This window comes from Mizuhopecten yessoensis, unplaced genomic scaffold, assembly GCF_002113885.1.
Source record: "Mizuhopecten yessoensis strain PY_sf001 unplaced genomic scaffold, ASM211388v2 scaffold10941, whole genome shotgun sequence".
Classification (NCBI taxonomy): Eukaryota; Metazoa; Mollusca; class Bivalvia; order Pectinida; family Pectinidae; genus Mizuhopecten; species Mizuhopecten yessoensis.
Window position 1 is genome coordinate 177347 of NW_018408798.1, and position 19009 is coordinate 196355.

At 37.3% G+C, this 19009-nt stretch overlaps 1 protein-coding gene across 6 annotated transcripts in view; it reads left to right on the forward strand.

Annotated features, from left to right (window-relative positions):
• Nucleotides 1-19009, forward strand: part of LOC110463904 (cAMP-specific 3',5'-cyclic phosphodiesterase 4C-like) — a 382464-nt gene that overhangs the window by 155680 nt on the left and 207775 nt on the right. Inside the window, exons 1-2 of one of the 6 annotated variants that reach the window (XM_021518833.1) lie at nucleotides 3876-3968; nucleotides 4592-4752. The exons of 4 other annotated variants lie outside the window; for them this stretch is intronic. In XM_021518833.1, coding sequence (XP_021374508.1) covers nucleotides 4640-4752 — 113 coding nt within the window. In that variant the 5' untranslated portion in view covers nucleotides 3876-3968; nucleotides 4592-4639. Of the gene's footprint in view, nucleotides 1-3875; nucleotides 3969-4343; nucleotides 4753-19009 lie in introns of those variants that run through there. One more of the 6 variants, XM_021518832.1, reaches the window with a different exon arrangement.

The window sequence follows — 19009 nt, forward strand, 5'->3', positions numbered from 1 at the left end:
TATCTATGGTAACAAGTGACTTCTGATATCTATGGTAACAAGTGACTTCTGATATCTATGGTAACAAGTGACTTCTGATATCTATGGTAACAAGTGACTTCTGATATCTATGGTAACAAGTGACTTCTGATATCTATGGTAACAAGTGACTTCTGATATCTATGGTAACAAGTGACTTCTGATATCTATGGTAACAAGTGACTTCTGATATCTATGGTAACAAGTGACTTCTGATATCTATGGTAACAAGTGACTTCTGATATCTATGGTAACAAGTGACTTCTGATATCTATGGTAACAAGTGACTTCTGATATCTATGGTAACAAGTGACTTCTGATATCTATGGTAACAAGTGACTTCTGATATCTATGGTAACAAGTGACTTCTGATATCTATGGTAACAAGTGACTTCTGATATCTATGGTAACAAGTGACTTCTGATATCTATGGTAACAAGTGACTTCTGATATCTATGGTAACAAGTGACTTCTGATATCTATGGTAACAAGTGACTTCTGATATCTATGGTAACAAGTGACTTCTGATATCTATGGTAACAAGTGACTTCTGATATCTATGGTAACAAGTGACTTCTGATCTCTATGGTAACAAGTGACTTCTGATCTCTACGGTAATAAGTGACTTCTGATCTCTATGGTTTCAAGTGGCTTCTGATCTCTTTGGTAACAAGTGACTTCACATATCTATGGTAACAAGTGACTTCTGATATCTATGGTGACAAGTGACTTGTGATCTCTATGTTAACAATTGAATTCTGATATCTATGGTAACAAGTGACTTCTGATATCTATGGTAACAAGTGACTTGTGATCTCTATGGTAACAAGTGACTTCTGATCTCTATGGTTTCAAGTGGCTTCTGATCTCTTTGGTAACAAGTGACTTCACTTATCTATGGTAACAAGTGACTTCTGATATCTATGGTGACAAGTGACTTGTGATCTCTATATTAACCAGTGACTTCTGATATATATGGTAACAAGTGACTTGTGATCTCTATGTTAACAAGTGACTTCTGATATCTATGTTAACAAGTGACTTCTTATATCTATGGTGACAAGTGACTTCTGATATCTATGTTAACAAGTGAATTCTGATATCTATGTTAACAAGTGAATTCTGATATCTATGGTAACAAGTGAATTCTGATATCTATGGTAACAAGTGACTTCTGATCTCTATGGTTACAAGTGACTTTTAATCTCTATGGTAACAAGTGACTTATGATCTCTACGGTAATAAGGGACTTGTGATCTCTACGGTAATAAGTGACTTCTGATCTCTACGGTAACAAGTGACTTCTGATCTCTATGGTAACAAGTGACTTCTGATCTCTATGGTAACAAGTGACTTCTAATCTCTATGGTAACGAGTGACTTCTGATCTCTATGGTAACAAGTGAATTCTGATATCTATGGTAACAAGTGACTACTGATCTCTATGGTAATAAGTGACTTCTGATCTCTATGTTAACAAGTGAATTCTGATATCTATGGTAACAAGTGACTTCTGATCTCTATGGTAACAAGTGACTTCTGATCTCTATGGTTTCAAGTGGCTTCTGATCTCTGGTAACAAGTGACTACTGATCTCTATGGTAACAAGTGACTTGTGATCTCTATGGTAACAAGTGAATTCTGATATCTATGTTAACAAGTGAATTCTGATATCTATGGTAACAAGTGACTTCTGATCTCTATGGTAACAAGTGACTTCTGATCTCTATGGTAACAAGTGACTTCTAATCTCTATGGTAACAAGTGACTTGTGATCTCTATGGTAACAAGTGAATTCTGATATCTATGTTAACAAGTGACTTCTGATCTCTATGGTAACAAGTAACTTGTGATCTCTATGGTAACACGTAACTTCTGATCTCTATGGTAACAAGTGAATTCTGATATCTATGGTAACAAGTAACTTCTGATCTCTATGGTAACAAGTAACTTGTGATCTCTATGGTAACATGTAACTTCTGATCTTTATGGTTACAAGTGACATCTGATCTCTATGGTAACAATTGACTACTGATCTCTATGGTAACAAGTGACTTCTGATATCTATGGTAACAAGTGACTTCTGATCTCTATGGTAACAAGTGACTACTGATCTCTATGGTAACAAGTGATTTCTGATATCTATATGGTAACAAGTGACTTCTGATCTCTATGGTAACAAGTGACTTCTGATCTCTATGGTAACAAGTGACTTCTGATCTCTATGGTAACAAGTGACTCCTTATCAATTAAGTAACAAGGAACTCCTTGTTTTTATGGTAATAAGTGATTTCTGATCTCTATGATAAGCTCAATCCATCTTGTATGCATGTTCAATCTTTTGTATTCTCTGCTACTCTCGATTCACTCTGTAAGTTTACTGAAAGTCATTTGTTTCTGCTTCAGTCTGTTGTGTACTGTAAGCATCTGTTTGTTTCTATTGTAGCAGACAAGTACCCTAGCTACAGTTACTGGTCTCTGTGGAGGCCGAGCCTGTTGTTACAAGGGAACTACTACCTCAGTAAACGGTGTGTTTGTAGGAATAATCTCCCCAGAGGCTCCGGCTCTGTTGATCGTACAATTACTCCTGTCTAAATGATAACTGAGCCCAGCTCCTGTATATGAAGAGTGAAAAAACACTTGATGGTAACACAAACTGGTGTTTGTTTGATAACGGTAACAAACACACATTAACTCGGGTGTTCCCAGTCTGATAATCTGTTTATCTTTCACATGTACATTAGAGGAATAAATAAAATTTCATTTAAATATTTTAGATTGCATTTCTGCCTGTCAGTATAATAAATATAATTTTATTTGAATATTTCAGATTGCTCTCTTGTCGTTTCTGTCGTCAAATGATATAAATTTCTTTTGATTTTTTTTTATTAAACTTTTGCATGTTTGTGCTCAAATAAATAAAATCCATTTCAAATATTCAGTTTTTTTATTGCTTTCCTCTGCTCAAATGATAAATGAATGAAATTTAATTTAATGCTGTGATTATATTTTTGCATGTTCTGTGAAATAAGTAAACTTTCAGTTGAATTTTTTAGATAGCATTTTGTGTGACAACATATGATTATCTAGGTCACATTACAGTGCCTTGTAGAGACTGATCATGTGTTAGTCACAAAAATACATTAAGTTAAATTAATGTGGTGAAGAAGATATAATAAACATATGTTTGTATATTATTATATTATTTGTATGCCGGAAAAATAATTAAGCTCTGCCAAAACAGCCATAAATTTATTTTCCCAGCTTTTTCAATAGTACATGCAAATGTTGTTTAATGCTTAAATACTTTAGAAGTTTTAAACTATAGAAATCAATGCTTGTATATTCCTTCCTGAGTCAAATACTGTCTGTACCTAATGCTTATTTTAATTTTAAAACCTTTTGTATGTGAAAATATAGTATTAAGTTTCATTTGTTTTGAAATGTAAAAACCATGTGGTTAACATGTGCCAATTAAGTCCTCTTCACTACGATTTCTAACGGTTGTAATAAACTTGTGTTGTGTAACAAGGTGTTCAATGTCGTAGAATAGTTTTCCAAAATTTCTGTTTGTCAGATAAAGTTTTCCGAATCATGAGTCCTTTTAAAAAGTTGTCAGGTAATTGTAATAACTTCCAAGGAGTTTGGTTAGGGGAAGGAGGGTCGGACAGATGCCTAAATGCTTGACATAGTTGGTGCTGGTAGATGTAACCAGGAGAAAAATAACCCCAAAGCTTTCTAAATAAAGAACAACATAACACTTTCTCTCAACAAAAAATGTATCTATACAACTCTGCTCCTTGTAATAAACATCTCTTGGTCTCACATGGAATCAAAACGTGGAGCAAATCATCGGCTTGTAACACGGGGAGTACCACCTGTATAGGCTACGGAGGGAGGAATTATGGCCAATTCCTACCTTATAGGACGTTTGGAGGGTAGAAATTTGAGGCATGTTGTTGTGGGTTTGTTTACTGGATTATAGCCGAGTTACATTACGTTCTCTGTGAAATCTGGTAAGATGATTAGTGAGGTAAACTACTGGGTCATTAGCACAGTGTAACTTCTACCTGGAACTTCTACGTGTTTCATTGTAAACTCGGTATTTTTCTGTAAACTTTTTATCATTCGTTGGGTTTTTTCTGTAGAGAATTTATTAAGGGACTCTAAATTATAATGTATACAAAATTTATTTTCTGACTGTTATTTTCAAGGATTTTACATCTTCTTTGTGTTATATAATTATCCAAGTGTTCGAATCATAATTAAGTTGTCAAACACAAAACTTCGAAACTTAATGAAGAGTTTCATCTTTAACATATTTATATCTATTCAACAGATTGTGTGAAATCATGATTTGATAAAAAAATAATCCTTTGAGGAAAATCTGCTGTGATGTGAATTGCGACCAGCAAACCTTTGGAATATCTTGTGTGTGTCTTACTTTTAACAATACAGTATTAACTCTGAACTTCTAGATGGAGGTTGGTAATGGGATGAATAATAATGTAAAAATTCAGTGTGGATTCTAATTAATCTTTGAGTGTGTCTTTCGTTTAATTTCACCTACAAAGTTAAACAGTGACAAAATTGTGACGACTTTGAACACTTTCGGATATTTCATGATGTCGTTAAGTCAGCGAGATGATATGGGTGACCAACAGTGGCTACAACATCTGTACGACCAGGCGACGTCTGTCGATCTAAACGTGGAGGAAATAGACGACACAGAAGAGTAGGTATCCCTGACAACTAACATAAGTAACAGTTTTGTAGGTTAATATTTTTTTATTTTTTTTATAAAAAATGAAGGTATTTTTGTAACACATGAAGTCAGACAGGAGATATCTAATAGTATCAAGCCAAACAAATATTGCTAGTAATCGCTCTGTAAAAGTTATATATGATGGTATGTTTTAAATGTTAATCAAAAACAGGAAATTGATGGTAGATGATGTCGAGTTCTGTATCATATTACTATCCCCATTTATCCATGCGAAAGATTAACAAGATATGAGAACAAGGCATAAAGATTTGTGGGCCTCACTTCAAATATTGGTGTTAGAGAATGTGGATATGACTTACAATTTTATGCAACAGAACAGATATAGACGAGTTAATATGTTACATCAGTTGTTTTGTCACATGACCTTTTTCATCCTACCAGATAACTGATACATAAAGCCAAGCTCTTTTTCATCCTACCAGATTACAGATACATAAAGACAAGCTCTTTTTCATCCTACCAGATTACAGATTAATACAGCGAAGCTTTTTTTCATCCTACCAGATTACAGATACATAAGCCAAGCTATTTTTGATCCTACCAGATTACAGATACATAAAGCCAAGCTCCTTTCATCCTACCAGATCACAGATACATAAAGCCAAGCTCTTTTTCATCCTACCAGATTACGGATATATATACAGCCAAGCTCTTTTTCATCCTCCCAGATTACAGATACATAAAGCCAAGCTTTTTTCATCCTACCAGATCACAGATACATAAAGCCAAGATCTTTTTCATCCTACCAGATTACAGATACATAAAGACAAGCTCTTTTTCATCCTACCAGATTACAGATACATCAAGCCAAGCGCTTTTCATCCTACCAGATCACAGATACATAAAGCCAAGCTCTTTTTCGTCCTACCAGATTACAGATACATAAAGCCAAGCTCTTTTTCATCCTACCAGATTACAGATTCATACAGCCAAGCTCTTTTTCATCCACATGACCTTTTTCATCCTACCAGATAACTGATACATACAGCCAAGATCTTTTTCATCCTACCAGATTACAGATACATAAAGCCAAGCGCTTTTCATCCTACCAGATCACAGATACATAAAGCCAAGCTCTTTTTCACCCTACCAGATTACAGATTCATACAGCCAAGCTCTTTTTCATCCACATGACCTTTTTCATCCTACCAGATAACTAATACATAAAGCCAAGCTCTTTTTCATCCTACCAGATTACAGATTCATACAGCGAAGCTTTTTTTCATCCTACCAGATTACAGATACATAAAGCAAAGCTCTTTTCATCCTACCAGATCACAGATACATAAAGCCAAGCTCTTTTTCATCCTACCAGATTAAAGATACATACAGCCAAGCTCTTTTTCATCCTACCAGATAACTGATACATAAAGCCAAGCCCTTTTTCATCCTACCAGATTACAGATACATTAAGCCAAGCTCTTTTTCATCCTACCAGATTACAGATTCATATAGCCAAGCTCTTTTTCATCCTACCAGATTACAGATATATAAAGCCAAGCTATTTTTCATCCTACCAGATTACAGATTCATACAGCCAAGCTCTTTTTCATCCTACCAGATAACTGATACATAAAGCCAAGCCCTTTTTCATCCTACCAGATTACAGATACATACAGCCAAGCTCTTTTTCATCCTACCAGATTACAGATACATAAAGCCAAGCTCTTTTTCATCCTACCAGATTACAGATACATACAGCCAAGCTCTTTTTCATCCTACCAGATTACAGATACATAAAGCCAAGCTCTTTTTCATCCTACCAGATTACAGATACATACAGCCAAGCTCTTTTTCATCCTACCAGATTACAGATACATAAAGCCAAGCTCTTTTTCATCCTACCAGATTACAGATACATACAGCCAAGCTCTTTTTCATCCTACCAGATTACAGATACATAAAGCCAAGCTCTTTTTCATCCTACCAGATTACAGATACATACAGCCAAGCTCTTTTTCATCCTACCAGATTACAGATACATAAAGCCAAGCTCTTTTTCATCCTACCAGATTACAGATACATACAGCCAAGCTCTTTTTCATCCTACCAGATTACAGATACATAAAGCCAAGCTCTTTTTCATCCTACCAGATTACAGATACATACAGCCAAGCTCTTTTTCATCCTACCAGATTACAGATACATAAAGCCAAGCTCTTTTTCATCCTACCAGATTACAGATACATACAGCCAAGCTCTTTTTCATCCTACCAGATTACAGATACATAAAGCCAAGCTCTTTTTCATCCTACCAGATTACAGATACATACAGCCAAGCTCTTTTTCATCCTACCAGATTACAGATACATAAAGCCAAGCTCTTTTTCATCCTACCAGATTACAGATACATACAGCCAAGCTCTTTTTCATCCTACCAGATTACAGATACATAAAGCCAAGCTCTTTTTCATCCTACCAGATTACAGATACATACAGCCAAGATCTTTTTCATCCTACCAGATTACAGATACATAAAGCCAAGCTCTTTTTCATCCTACCAGATTACAGATACATACAGCCAAGCTCTTTTTCATCCTACCAGATTACAGATACATAAAGCCAAGCTCTTTTTCATCCTACCAGATTACAGATACATACAGCCAAGCTCTTTTTCATCCTACCAGATTACAGATACATAAAGCCAAGCTCTTTTTCATCCTACCAGATTACAGATACATACAGCCAAGCTCTTTTTCATCCTACCAGATTACAGATACATAAAGCCAAGCTCTTTTTCATCCTACCAGATTACAGATACATACAGCCAAGCTCTTTTTCATCCTACCAGATTACAGATACATACAGCCAAGCTCTTTAACTAGATATGTCTTATAAGGGTAAAAATCATATGGTGGTTAATTTATAAAATACAATTAAAGGATTTTCTTATTTTTTACTATTGTTATAGAAAGTCTAGAACTTTGTTTAAATTTCAGATACAAGATAGACTATAATTTAAGTCTATATACCAGTAACATAAGTTATTGTAGTCTTTGTTGATAAAATATATAGAATTTAGGTGTATTTAAGCTGATATATTCCCCTTTTAACTGAGAAATTCATTGGGAGGAAAAGGTTTAAGAACAGTAATTAAATATTCTGAAATACTTGGACTTCAACAAGTCTTAAATGCAGGCAACCTATACACATGAGTGAGCTTATTACTTATGTGGTCACTCTTGACTCACTTACATTCCCTATACTAACACATTGGACAGCTTCAGCGTCAAGCTTACACATGAGTGAACTTATTACTTATGTGACCACTCTTGACTCACTTACATTCCCTATACTAACACATTGGACAGCTTCAGCGTCAAGCTTACACATGAGTGAACTTATTACTTATGTGGCCACTCTTGACTCACTTACATTCCCTTTACAACACATTGGACAGCTTCAGCGTCAAGCTTACATGTAAACATGTTAATATGCTACATAAGTATGTTGGACAAATTCTCAGGGGACAAGGTCCAGTCTATACCCTTATCATATACTGCATCTGTATATAAGACAAGTTTACGGAGATCAAGGTCAAGTCTTCACTGCTGTCATACTGCAATTGTAGATTGGACAGGTTTACAAACATCAAGGTCAAGTCCTCACTGTTGTCATACTGCAATTTTAGATTGGACAGGTTTACGGAGGTAGGTCAAGTCTTCACTGCTGTCATACTGCAATTGTTGATTGGACAGGTTTACAGAGATCAAGGTCAAGTCTTCACTGTTGTCATACTGCAATTTTAGATTGGACAAGTTTATGGAGATCAACGTCAAGTCTTTACTGTTATCATACTGCAATTGTAGATTGGACAGGTTTACAAACATCAACGTCAAGTCTTCACCGCTGTCATACTGCAATTGTAGATTGGACAGGTTTACAGAGATCAAGGTCAAGTCTTCACTGCTGTCATACTGCAATTGTAGATTGGACAGGTTTACGGAGATCAACGTCAAGTCTTCACCGCTGTCATACTGCAATTGTAGATTGGACAAGTTTACGGAGATCAAGGTCAAGTCCTCACTGCTGTCACACTGCAATTGTAGATTGGACAGGTTTACAAACATCAAGGTCAAGTCTTTACTGTTATCATACTGCAATTGTAGATTGGACAGGTTTACAAACATCAAGGTCAAGTCTTCACTGCTGTCATACTCCAGTTGTAGATTCGACAGGTTTACGGAGATCAAGGTCAAGTCCTCACTGCTGTCATACTGCAATTGTAGATTGGATAGGTTTACAAACATCAAGGTCAAGTCTTCTCTGCTGTCATACTCCAGTTGTAGATTGGACAGGTTTACAGAGATCAAGATCAAGACTTCACTGCTGTCATACTCCAGTTGTAGATTGGACAGGTTTACAAACATCAAAGTCAAGTCTTCACCGCTGTCATACTGCAATTGCAGATTGGACAAGTTTACGGAGATCAAGGTCTAGTCCTCACTGCTGTCACACTGCAATTGTCGATTGGACAGGTTTACAAACATCAAGGTCAAGTCCTCACTGTTGTCATACTGCAATTGTAGATTGGACAAGTTTATAAACATCAAGGTCAAGTCTTTACTGTTATCATACTGCAATTGTAGATTGGACAGGTATACAAACATCAACGTCAAGTCTTCACCGCTGTCATACTGCGATTGTAGATTGGACAAGTTTACGGAGATCAAGGTCTAGTCCTCACTGCTGTCACACTGCAATTGTCGATTGGACAGGTTTACAAACATCAAGGTCAAGTCTTCACTGTTGTCATACTCCAGTTGTAGATTGGACAGGTTTACAAACATCAAGGGCAAGTCTTCACTGCTGTCATACTGTAATTGTAGATTGGACAGGTTTACAGAGATCAAGGTCAAGTCTTCACTGCTGTCATACTCCAGTTGTAGATTGGACAGGTTTACGGAGATCAAGGTCAAGTCTTCACTGCTGTCATACTGCAATTGTAGATTGGACAGGTTTACGGAGATCAAGGTCAAGTCTTCACTGCTGTCATACTGTAATTGTAGATTGGACAGGTTTACAAACATCAAGGTCAAGTGTGTAGGTACTATCATACCTCTAACTGTAATTCAGACAAGTTGATTGGGCCAAACTTGCCAAGTCATGAAAGAGGTCAAACTCATTTTTTCGGCCCAAATCATGATGGAAGACCCATTACACCATCATGGGAGTAGTGGACCAATAGTCTTGGTAGATCATGGATGAAGAGTTACTGATATAAATTCAGAAATTGCTTATTAGTAATAATTCATCAGTTAAAATTTTGCCTGGTTAATTCTTAATGCAATATAGATACAAAATAGGTCATGTAACCAAATGTCCATTTGGAAAGGAGATTTTTACTTACGGATTACTGTACGTGGTATACCACTTCATTGTCACAATAACACAGGAACCACAACATTGAATGGCCACAATTAAAATATTTAACAGTAGTGATCACATAATTGTGAGTCATTTGTTAACCTTACTAAAGCGATGTCATTTTAGAAAATGGTGTTCCTGGCAAGATCAGCAATAACACTGTGCATTATAGACCCAATTTAAAACCATTTTCTACAATGTATGTTGATCATATTTATGATATAGTAGAGTAACAATGCTATATTGATTGATTTGATTCAACAATTTCATGGTCCTTCCATGTGTTTGTGCAGTCCTACCATGTGTTTGTGCAGTCCTACCATATGTATGTGCAGTCCTACCATGTGTTTGTGCAGTCCTACCATGTGTTTGTGCAGTCCTACCATGTGTTTGTGCAGTCCTACCATGTGTGTTTGTGCAGTCCTACCATGTGTTTGTGCAGCAAAGTCAGTGTTGTCCCAATCGATACGTCACGATTATAGTCCGACCTTACTACGACGTGTCAGAGGTCTCGTAACATATATTGCATTTTCTGTGCATAGTACTATTGGAGGATGCAGAGCTAATGTTGTGTATGTTTATGAACTGGAATAAATCTTAATCCAACAACTCAGTCCATTAATTGGTGACAGTGTTGAGGAGCAAATAAAGAGAGATGGCATTACAGTGCTTGACAGTGGTTGATTCCTTAACCAAGACGAGAGGGATCAGGTTTCTTGGCATCTGAACACCATACTTGACAACCTTTCAGATTGTTCGCTAGATGTGCATCATGCTAAAATCTGAAGTGTCTCAAAAGTACATTATAATGACCCCTTCCTGACAAAATCAATGTAAAATGTTGGTCGCTTAAGCTGTTCTGTGCAGTTTGTTAATTGAATTTGAACAAACAGCAAGATGACAAGAGCTAACTTAAAGTGCAAAATGAGAGAGAAAAATTTGGAATCTTCATCCTAAATTGGGAGACATGTCCATTATCCTTACGGATAGCATATATCCACTGTGAGATTTGTTTGGTGTGTCATTTTTATTGTTTCATTATTACTAATGAATAATTAATTATTATTGAAAATGATGGTATTCTGGTTCATTTTTGCCGGTGAATCGTAAATTCTGATTACCATTCATGACAGTTTATTGCTCTTTTGTAATGTTCACATGTCGGTGATATGGATTGCTGATATATAATACCGATTGTAAATTATGAGTTTGTATTGGATCGGGAAATGATAAATGTAACCTGTCCATTGACTCAGTGTTGTAAAATGTCCATCGGAGTCCGGAGTGTCCCAAAACTTTACCATCCGGTCGATATATAAACTCCAGGTATTTTTTAGGTCACCTGAGCTTTGCTCAAGTGACCTATTCTGATCACTTTCCGTCCGTCGACGTGTGTAAATTTTTTACATTTTCAACTTCTTCTCAAGAACCAGTGGATGGAATTTTGACAAACTTGGTCAGAATCCTCCTTTGTAGATGAGGCTACACAATTGTAAAATAAGGATTCCTACCCCAACCCCTGGGGCCAGGGTGGGGCTCCAAAGGGAAAATTAACCAATATTTCAAAAATCTTCTTCTCCAGACTCCGAGGTACTACAGTCATTTTCTCTACATGGATGGAAAGATCATCAGGGGCTTTATTTGAATTGTAAATTTCAGGACCCCCGGGCTATCCGTTCTCCCTTGGGGAGGGGGTAAAGTTTACTATAGTTTATATAGGAAAATAACACTTTTGTGTATATTTTTACAATTTTCTATAGAAAATTATTCTTACTTGGTGAGAACTATCCTTGGAGGAAGATGGTTTTAAAATATAAAATTGGGATTCCTATCCGAACCCTAGGGGCCAGGGCGGGGCCCCGAAGGGAAAATTAACCAATATTTCAAAAATCTTCTTCTCCAGACTCCGAGGTACTACAGTCATTTTCTCTACATGGATGGAAAGATCATCAGGGGCTTTATTTGAATTGTAAATTTCAGGACCCCCGGGCTATCCGTTCTCCCTTGGGGAGGGGGTAAAGTTTACTATAGTTTATATAGGGAAATAACACTTTTGGGTATATTTTGACAACTTTCTGTAGGAAATTATTTTTACTTGGTGAGAATTATCCTTGGAGGTAGATGGTTTCAAATTGTAAAATTGAGATTCCTACCCCGACCCCTGGGGCCAGGGCGGGGCCCCAAAGGGAAAATTATCCAATATTTCAAAAATCTTCTTCTCCAGACTCCGAGGTACTACAGTCATTTTCTCTGCATGGATGGAAAGATCATCAGGGGCTTTATTTAAATTGTAAATTTCAGGACCCCCGAGCTATCCGTTCTCCCTTGGGGAGGGGGTAAAGTTTACTATAGTTTATATAGGGAAATAACACTTTTGTGTATATTTTTACAATTTTCTATAGAAAATTATTCTTACTTGGTGAGAACTATCCTTGGAGGAAGATGGTTTTAAAATATAAAATTTGGATTCCTATCCGAACCCTAGGGGCCAGGGCGGGGCCCCGAAGGGAAAATTAACCAATATTTCAAAAACCTTCTTCTCCAGACTCCGAGGTACTACAGTCATTTTCTCTACATGGATGGAAAGATCATCAGGGGCTTTATTTGAATTGTAAATTTCAGGACCCCCGGGCTATCCGTTCTCCCTTGGGGAGGGGGTAAAGTTTACTATAGTTTATATAGGGAAATAACACTTTTGTGTATATTTTTACAATTTTCTATAGAAAATTATTCTTACTTGGTGAGAACTATCCTTGGAGGAAGATGGTTTTAAGATATAAAATTGGGATTCCTACCCTAACCCTAAGGGCCAGGGCGGGGCCCCGAAGGGAAAATTAACCAATATTTCAAAAACCTTCTTCTCCAGACTCCGAGGTACTACAGTCATTTTCTCTACATGGATGGAAAGATCATCAGGGGCTTTATTTGAATTGTAAATTTCAGGACCCCCGGGCCATCCGTTCTCCCTTGGGGAGGGGGGAAAGTTTACTATAGTTTATATAGGGAAATAACACTTATGGATATATTTTATGCATTTTCAGCAGAAAATTATTCAAACATGGTCAGAATCATCTTTGGTGGATGAGGGTATTACATTGTAAAATCAGAATTCCTGCCCCATCCCCAGGGGCTAGGGCGGGGCCCCAAAGGGAACATTTACCAATATTTCAAAATTCTTATCCTTTGATGACATGACAAGTATTGTATTTCACTAGTCTACATGCTGACTTCCACATCACATCTAAACAATAAAATAAAGATACCAGTACCTATGATATAACGCAAGTGACCGCTAAGGCCATTGGGCCTCTTGTTCTTCTGTTTAAATACAGAATTGTTTTTTTCCAAATTTTCATTTATTCTTTTAAAAGATTTTCTGAAAATGATCACCTATCTTTTGGAGATGACACAGTGCTATTTTGGAGATGACACAGTGCTGTTTTGGAGATGACACTGCTATTTTGGAGTGTAGAAATCAGTTTGTTTCCTCAAGTTTTAAGATATTAAATATTCTAGGTGTGAGTCTCAAGTGGAAATCTTTACTGTAATATCTTCAATTTAATATGAAAATGCTGGTTATCATATTTGGTGGGGTTTTCGACTATACTGATGAGGAGGGGCCCACAGCTAATCTAAAATAGCAGGTTAAATGGGGAGCCATTACAAAAGGATGCTGTTTTATATTGCCTGTCTTTGTTGATTGACATTTAAACAATATTTGGACTGTATTGTAGCATCAAATACCATTTCATTTTAATATCAAAATTATCTTATGCACACTTTTGAAGAAATGTAGCTATTTTTGAGAAACGTTTTTTTTTAAACTGGGCAATTAAGAAAACATTCTATCTGACACATTATGCTTGTGACTTGTGTATGAGTTATTTCCCTTGAAGTCAGTTTTTATCTAAATATTCAGATTATGGATGTGTAATCAATATAGGAGTAACTTGTGTGTATTTTAATATGTCTGATATACTTTTGGAATTCAGTAAGGTAGCGGACATCCTTAAGTGAAAAATTCAGGAACAAATCCTGGCTTTTACAACAGGCAAAATTACTGATGCCAAGGTAAAACATTTACCTGACATCAAAAATTCAGATAAAAATTATCCATAAAAATTAAGTTGGTAGGACATTTTCACAATAGGAGAACTGGTGGTTGAACTTGATTAAGAAAAATGGTGAAGATTGACTTGGAATGTTTTTTGTATGGCAAAGGTTTGTAATTGGTTAAAGCACACACAAATGGTTGTGAGTGTAAAATACTACTTCACTATAACATAGTGTGATGCTAAATAAGGTTGGTACAAGACGATGGCCAGTATTGACCATAACTGCTGAGCTATACATTCTACAGATTCCTGGTAGAAGTGTTTTCTGTCATCTATCATATTATCTAACACCCCATCATCTGTTAGCATGGACCACACTTCTCCCCTACTCTCTTACTGTCAGGCATCCCCAACATCAGACGGTCTCTGACGCAATGTCTGTCATACTTTGGTAGAGCTGTGTGCGTCACACAGTCACTGTGAGCTTGGCAGGGTTGCATGCCTTCCCACAGTTACTAATTCCTGTCAAAACTTACAATTTATGTTCAAATGAAAAATTGTCGAGTTGCCATATCTGTTTCATATGTATCTGTGAGGAAAGTCAATAATTTGCTGCCAAGTTTTTGTATCCATGTGGCACTGGTTTGATGTCACTGCCATATTATCACAAACACTTTCCTCGTTTTTGTAATATTTTATGTGCAATCAGCCGAGGAATTTAATAACTTACTAAAAATTGTTATTATGCCGTGGCACAGTGTCACTCATTTGTTGTCAGTCATCATTAAAAACTACTAGTCTAGTATGGCTAAAGAGATTTTGAACCAATTTCACATGGACATCCTTGGGCCAAGGAAATTCTTTTCTAATGAGTGAAAGATCTATAGGGGCATTGCTGCACCAAACCACTGGCCCAGGAAATTCAATTTTCCATGAGGGTTGATTTGAAATTAGAAATTATTCCTTGGCATCTGATTAACTGGGACATTTTTGATATTGATTATACAATTTTGACAAAACTATATAGAACTGTTCTGCCATTATTTGATTCATAAATATGCGCTTGTTGTTCAAATTTTGTGGTGTTTGAGTTGGTTGTAGGTGGTCAGTACCAGTCTGCTGGTGTTTGAGTCGGTTGTAGGTGGTTGGTACCAGTTTAGTGGTGTTTGAGTCGGTTGGAGGTGGTTGGTACCAGTTTAGTGGTGTTTGAGTCGGTTGCAGGTGGTCAGTACCAGTCTGCCGGGGTTTGAGTCGGTTGTAGGTGGTTCGTGCGAGTCTGCTGGTGTTTGAGTCGGGTGTAGGTGGTTGGTACCAGGCTGCAGGTGTTTGAGTCGGTTGGAGGTGGTTGGTACCAGTGTGCTGGTGGTTGAGTCGGTTGTAGGTGGTCCGTACCAGTCTGCTGGTGTTTGAGTCGGTTGTAGGTGGTTGGTACCAGTCTGCAGGTGTTTGAGTCGGTTGTAGGTGGTCAGTACCAGTCTGCCAGTGTTTGAGTTGGTTGTAGGTGGTTGGTGCCAGTCTGCCGGTATTTGAGTTGGTTGTAGGTGGTCAGTACCAGTCTGCTGGTGTTTGAGTCGGTTGTAGGTGGTTGGTGCCAGTGTACTGGGGTTTGAGATGGTTGAAGGTGGCTGGTACCAGTCTGCCGGGATTTGAGTCGGTTGTAGGTGGTTGGTGCCAGTGTACTGGGGTTTGAGATGGTTGAAGGTGGTTGGTACCAGTCTGCTGGGGGTTTGAGTTGGCTGAAGGTGGTCAGTAACAGTCTGCTGGTGTTTGAGTCAGTTGTACATGGTTGGTGCAAATCTGCTGGTGTTTGAGTCGGTTGTAGGTGGTTGGTGCCAATCTGCTGGGGTTTGAGTCGGTTGTTGGTGGTTGGTGCAAATCTGCTGGTGTTTGAGTCGGTTGTTGGTGGTTGGTGCCAATCTGCTGGGGTTTGAGTCAGTTGTAGGTGGTTGGTGCAAGTGTACTGGGGTTTGAGATGGTTGAAGGTGGTTGGTGCCAGTCTGCCGGGATTTGAGTCAGTTTTAGGTAGTTGGTGCCAGTGTACTGGGGTTTGAGATGGTTGAAGGTGGTTGGTTCCAGTCTGCCGGGATTTGAGTCGGTTGTAGGTGGTTGGTGCCAATCTGCTGGGGTTTGAATCAGTTGTAGGTGGTTGGTGCAAGTGTGCTGGGGTTTGAGATGGTTGAAGGTGGTTGGTTCCAGTCTGCCGGGATTTGAGTCGGTTGTAGGTGGTTGGTGCCAGTGTACTGGGGTTTGAGATGGTTGAAGGTGGTTGGTTCCAGTCTGTCGGGATTTGAGTCGGTTTTAGGTGGTTGGTGCCAGTATACTGGGGTTTGAGATGGTTGAAGGTGGTTGGTTCCAGTCTGCTGGGGGTTTTAGTTGGCTGAAGGTGGTCTGTACCAGTCTGCTGGTGTTTGAGTCAGTTGTACGTGGTTGGTGCAAATCTGCTGGTGTTTGAGTCGGTTGTTGGTGGTTGGTGCAAATCTGCTGGGGTTTGAGTCGGTTGTTGGTGGTTGGTGCCAATCTGCCGGTGTTTGAATCAGTTGTACGTGGTCAGTACCAGTCTGCTGGGGTTTAAGTCGGTTGTTGGTGGTTGGTGCCAGTCTGCTGGGGTCTGAGTCAGTGCACAGTAATTCTGAAAATGTCAAAAATATACATGTCTCCAAACATTAGCCATGGATTTCTTACAGTCAAAGTTATCTCGAAGACATCACAGTAAAGAGGATTTTAATAATAAGCCACAAAGACAGTTTTAATCAGGAAATCCGATTTACTGGAAAGAGATTTAGTTCTTACCAAGAACAAATTCCCCAGAAATCAATATTTGACTTATGATATCATCAGCAATTCCATTATAACAACTCTTTAGTCTTGAGATGGATGGTCAAATTTTGTTTTTATCTCTAATTCTAACTATTACTTCATGGTGAATTTTTTTCAAATATTTAAGTTCAGTTTTCAAGAATGAAATTATGATTTGACAAGGAATTTATTACCAAGTACTAGTGGTTAGGTTTTGACAAGGAATTCATTACCAAGTACTAGTGGTTAGGTTTTGACAAGGAATTCATTACCAAGTACTAGTGGTTAGGTTTTGACAAGGAATTCATTACCAAGTACTAGTGGTTAGGTTTTGACAAGGAATTCATTACCAAGTACTAGTGGTTAGGTTTTGACAAGGAATTCATTACCAAGTACTAGTGGTTAGGTTTTGACAAGGAATTCATTACCAAGTACTAGTGGTTAGGTTTTGACAAGGAATTCATTACCAAGTACTAGTGGTTAGATTCATTACCAAGTACTAGTGGTTACGTTTTGACAAGGAATTCATTACCAAGTACTAGTGGTTACGTTTTGACAAGTTAATGGTTTTAACTGCACTAGTAAGAATGATCACGTATCCAATAGGTCTTTGCCTGGTTGTACATTATAAACCAAATCAATAATCATAAACAGAATTAAAAATAAATGTGTATTGATAGTTTCTAGTAGGTAGGCCAAGTATTTTCATACCTGTCACCTTTTCATTTTTTTTGGGTGTCATTTACAGTTAGCCCTGTTTGATAGAATAGTCATGTAAAATACCACAGTTTAAGCTGTTCTATGCAACAAATTAATCGATTTCGAGAAGAAAGGAAAATATATAGATTTCTACTGATTTCAAAAGCAAAGAATATGAGTAAAACATTGAAAGTCTTTGTACAATATAGGGTCATTTTGGCAACTATGCCTGTTTCAGAGACAGGAAACTTGTACAAATGTTGTTGTGGCCTTATTTGAGGCACAGATCTCATCAAAGGATGGGTCATATTGATACTGGATTGTTTTCGACGTCAAAGTAAACTGAATCATACAGGGGGGAATAGTAATGATTTAATGGTTTTGTTACATGTCCATATAGTTGAGATGGATGGTACGTAGTTATCTCCCCTTAGCCAGTATCTGCTGGTCATGTGTTTTAAATGATACCACTTGAGAAGTTCTAAAGTGGCCTTGAGGAGAATTTATTCCCCAAAGATACAGGGTGAACATAACAATATGAGTATACGGTGGTACACTTGTAAGACATATCACGTTTCCCTGACTGTAAGAAATCTTTCTTATATGTGTTCTTAATGGTTTGTCCAGGTTTTTTGAAGCATAGCCAAGTCAAAGGCAGGAATTTGTTGTAAAAACATGCAAAAAATGAGGCTTTTGGCACAAATGATATTTGTCTTACATAAAGTATATTCTGTGAAAGTGTATATTTTACACATGTCGGCATTTCATACTAATTTTGCAACCTTTTGTTTTCCTTGTAAACTTTCTCTTGCATAAAACCCTTCCTACCAGGGTAAATAAAACTTAATTAGTCTGTGTTTATGTACCGGGTGGATAATGTCAGCTACACGCTACACTGGTTTATCAAATTACTTCATGTTTCTACCTTCAGTTCCATTATATTAAATGTACAGGTTAATTAATTACAGTTACATTAAGATTTTTGTTTTAATTTAAAACTGCATATGCTTTATTTCTGAAGCTTTGTTAATTCTCTTTAACATGTTGATATGGAACCAATTTATTTAAGCCTGGTTAGCTGTGAACAATTTTCATAAGTTGTCAAAATGGAACATAGTGTTTTTGTTGGAATAAAAGCAACTTTACTGGTAAGAATATATATTAATGTTTTCTTTGGAAGTTTGGTACAAAGTTTCCTTTGAGAGAGTGGTCGTAGTTTATTAACTGTATCCGTCTTATTGACTTGTCCATCGTAAAAAACCTTTACTGGTACATGTCATCATATACTT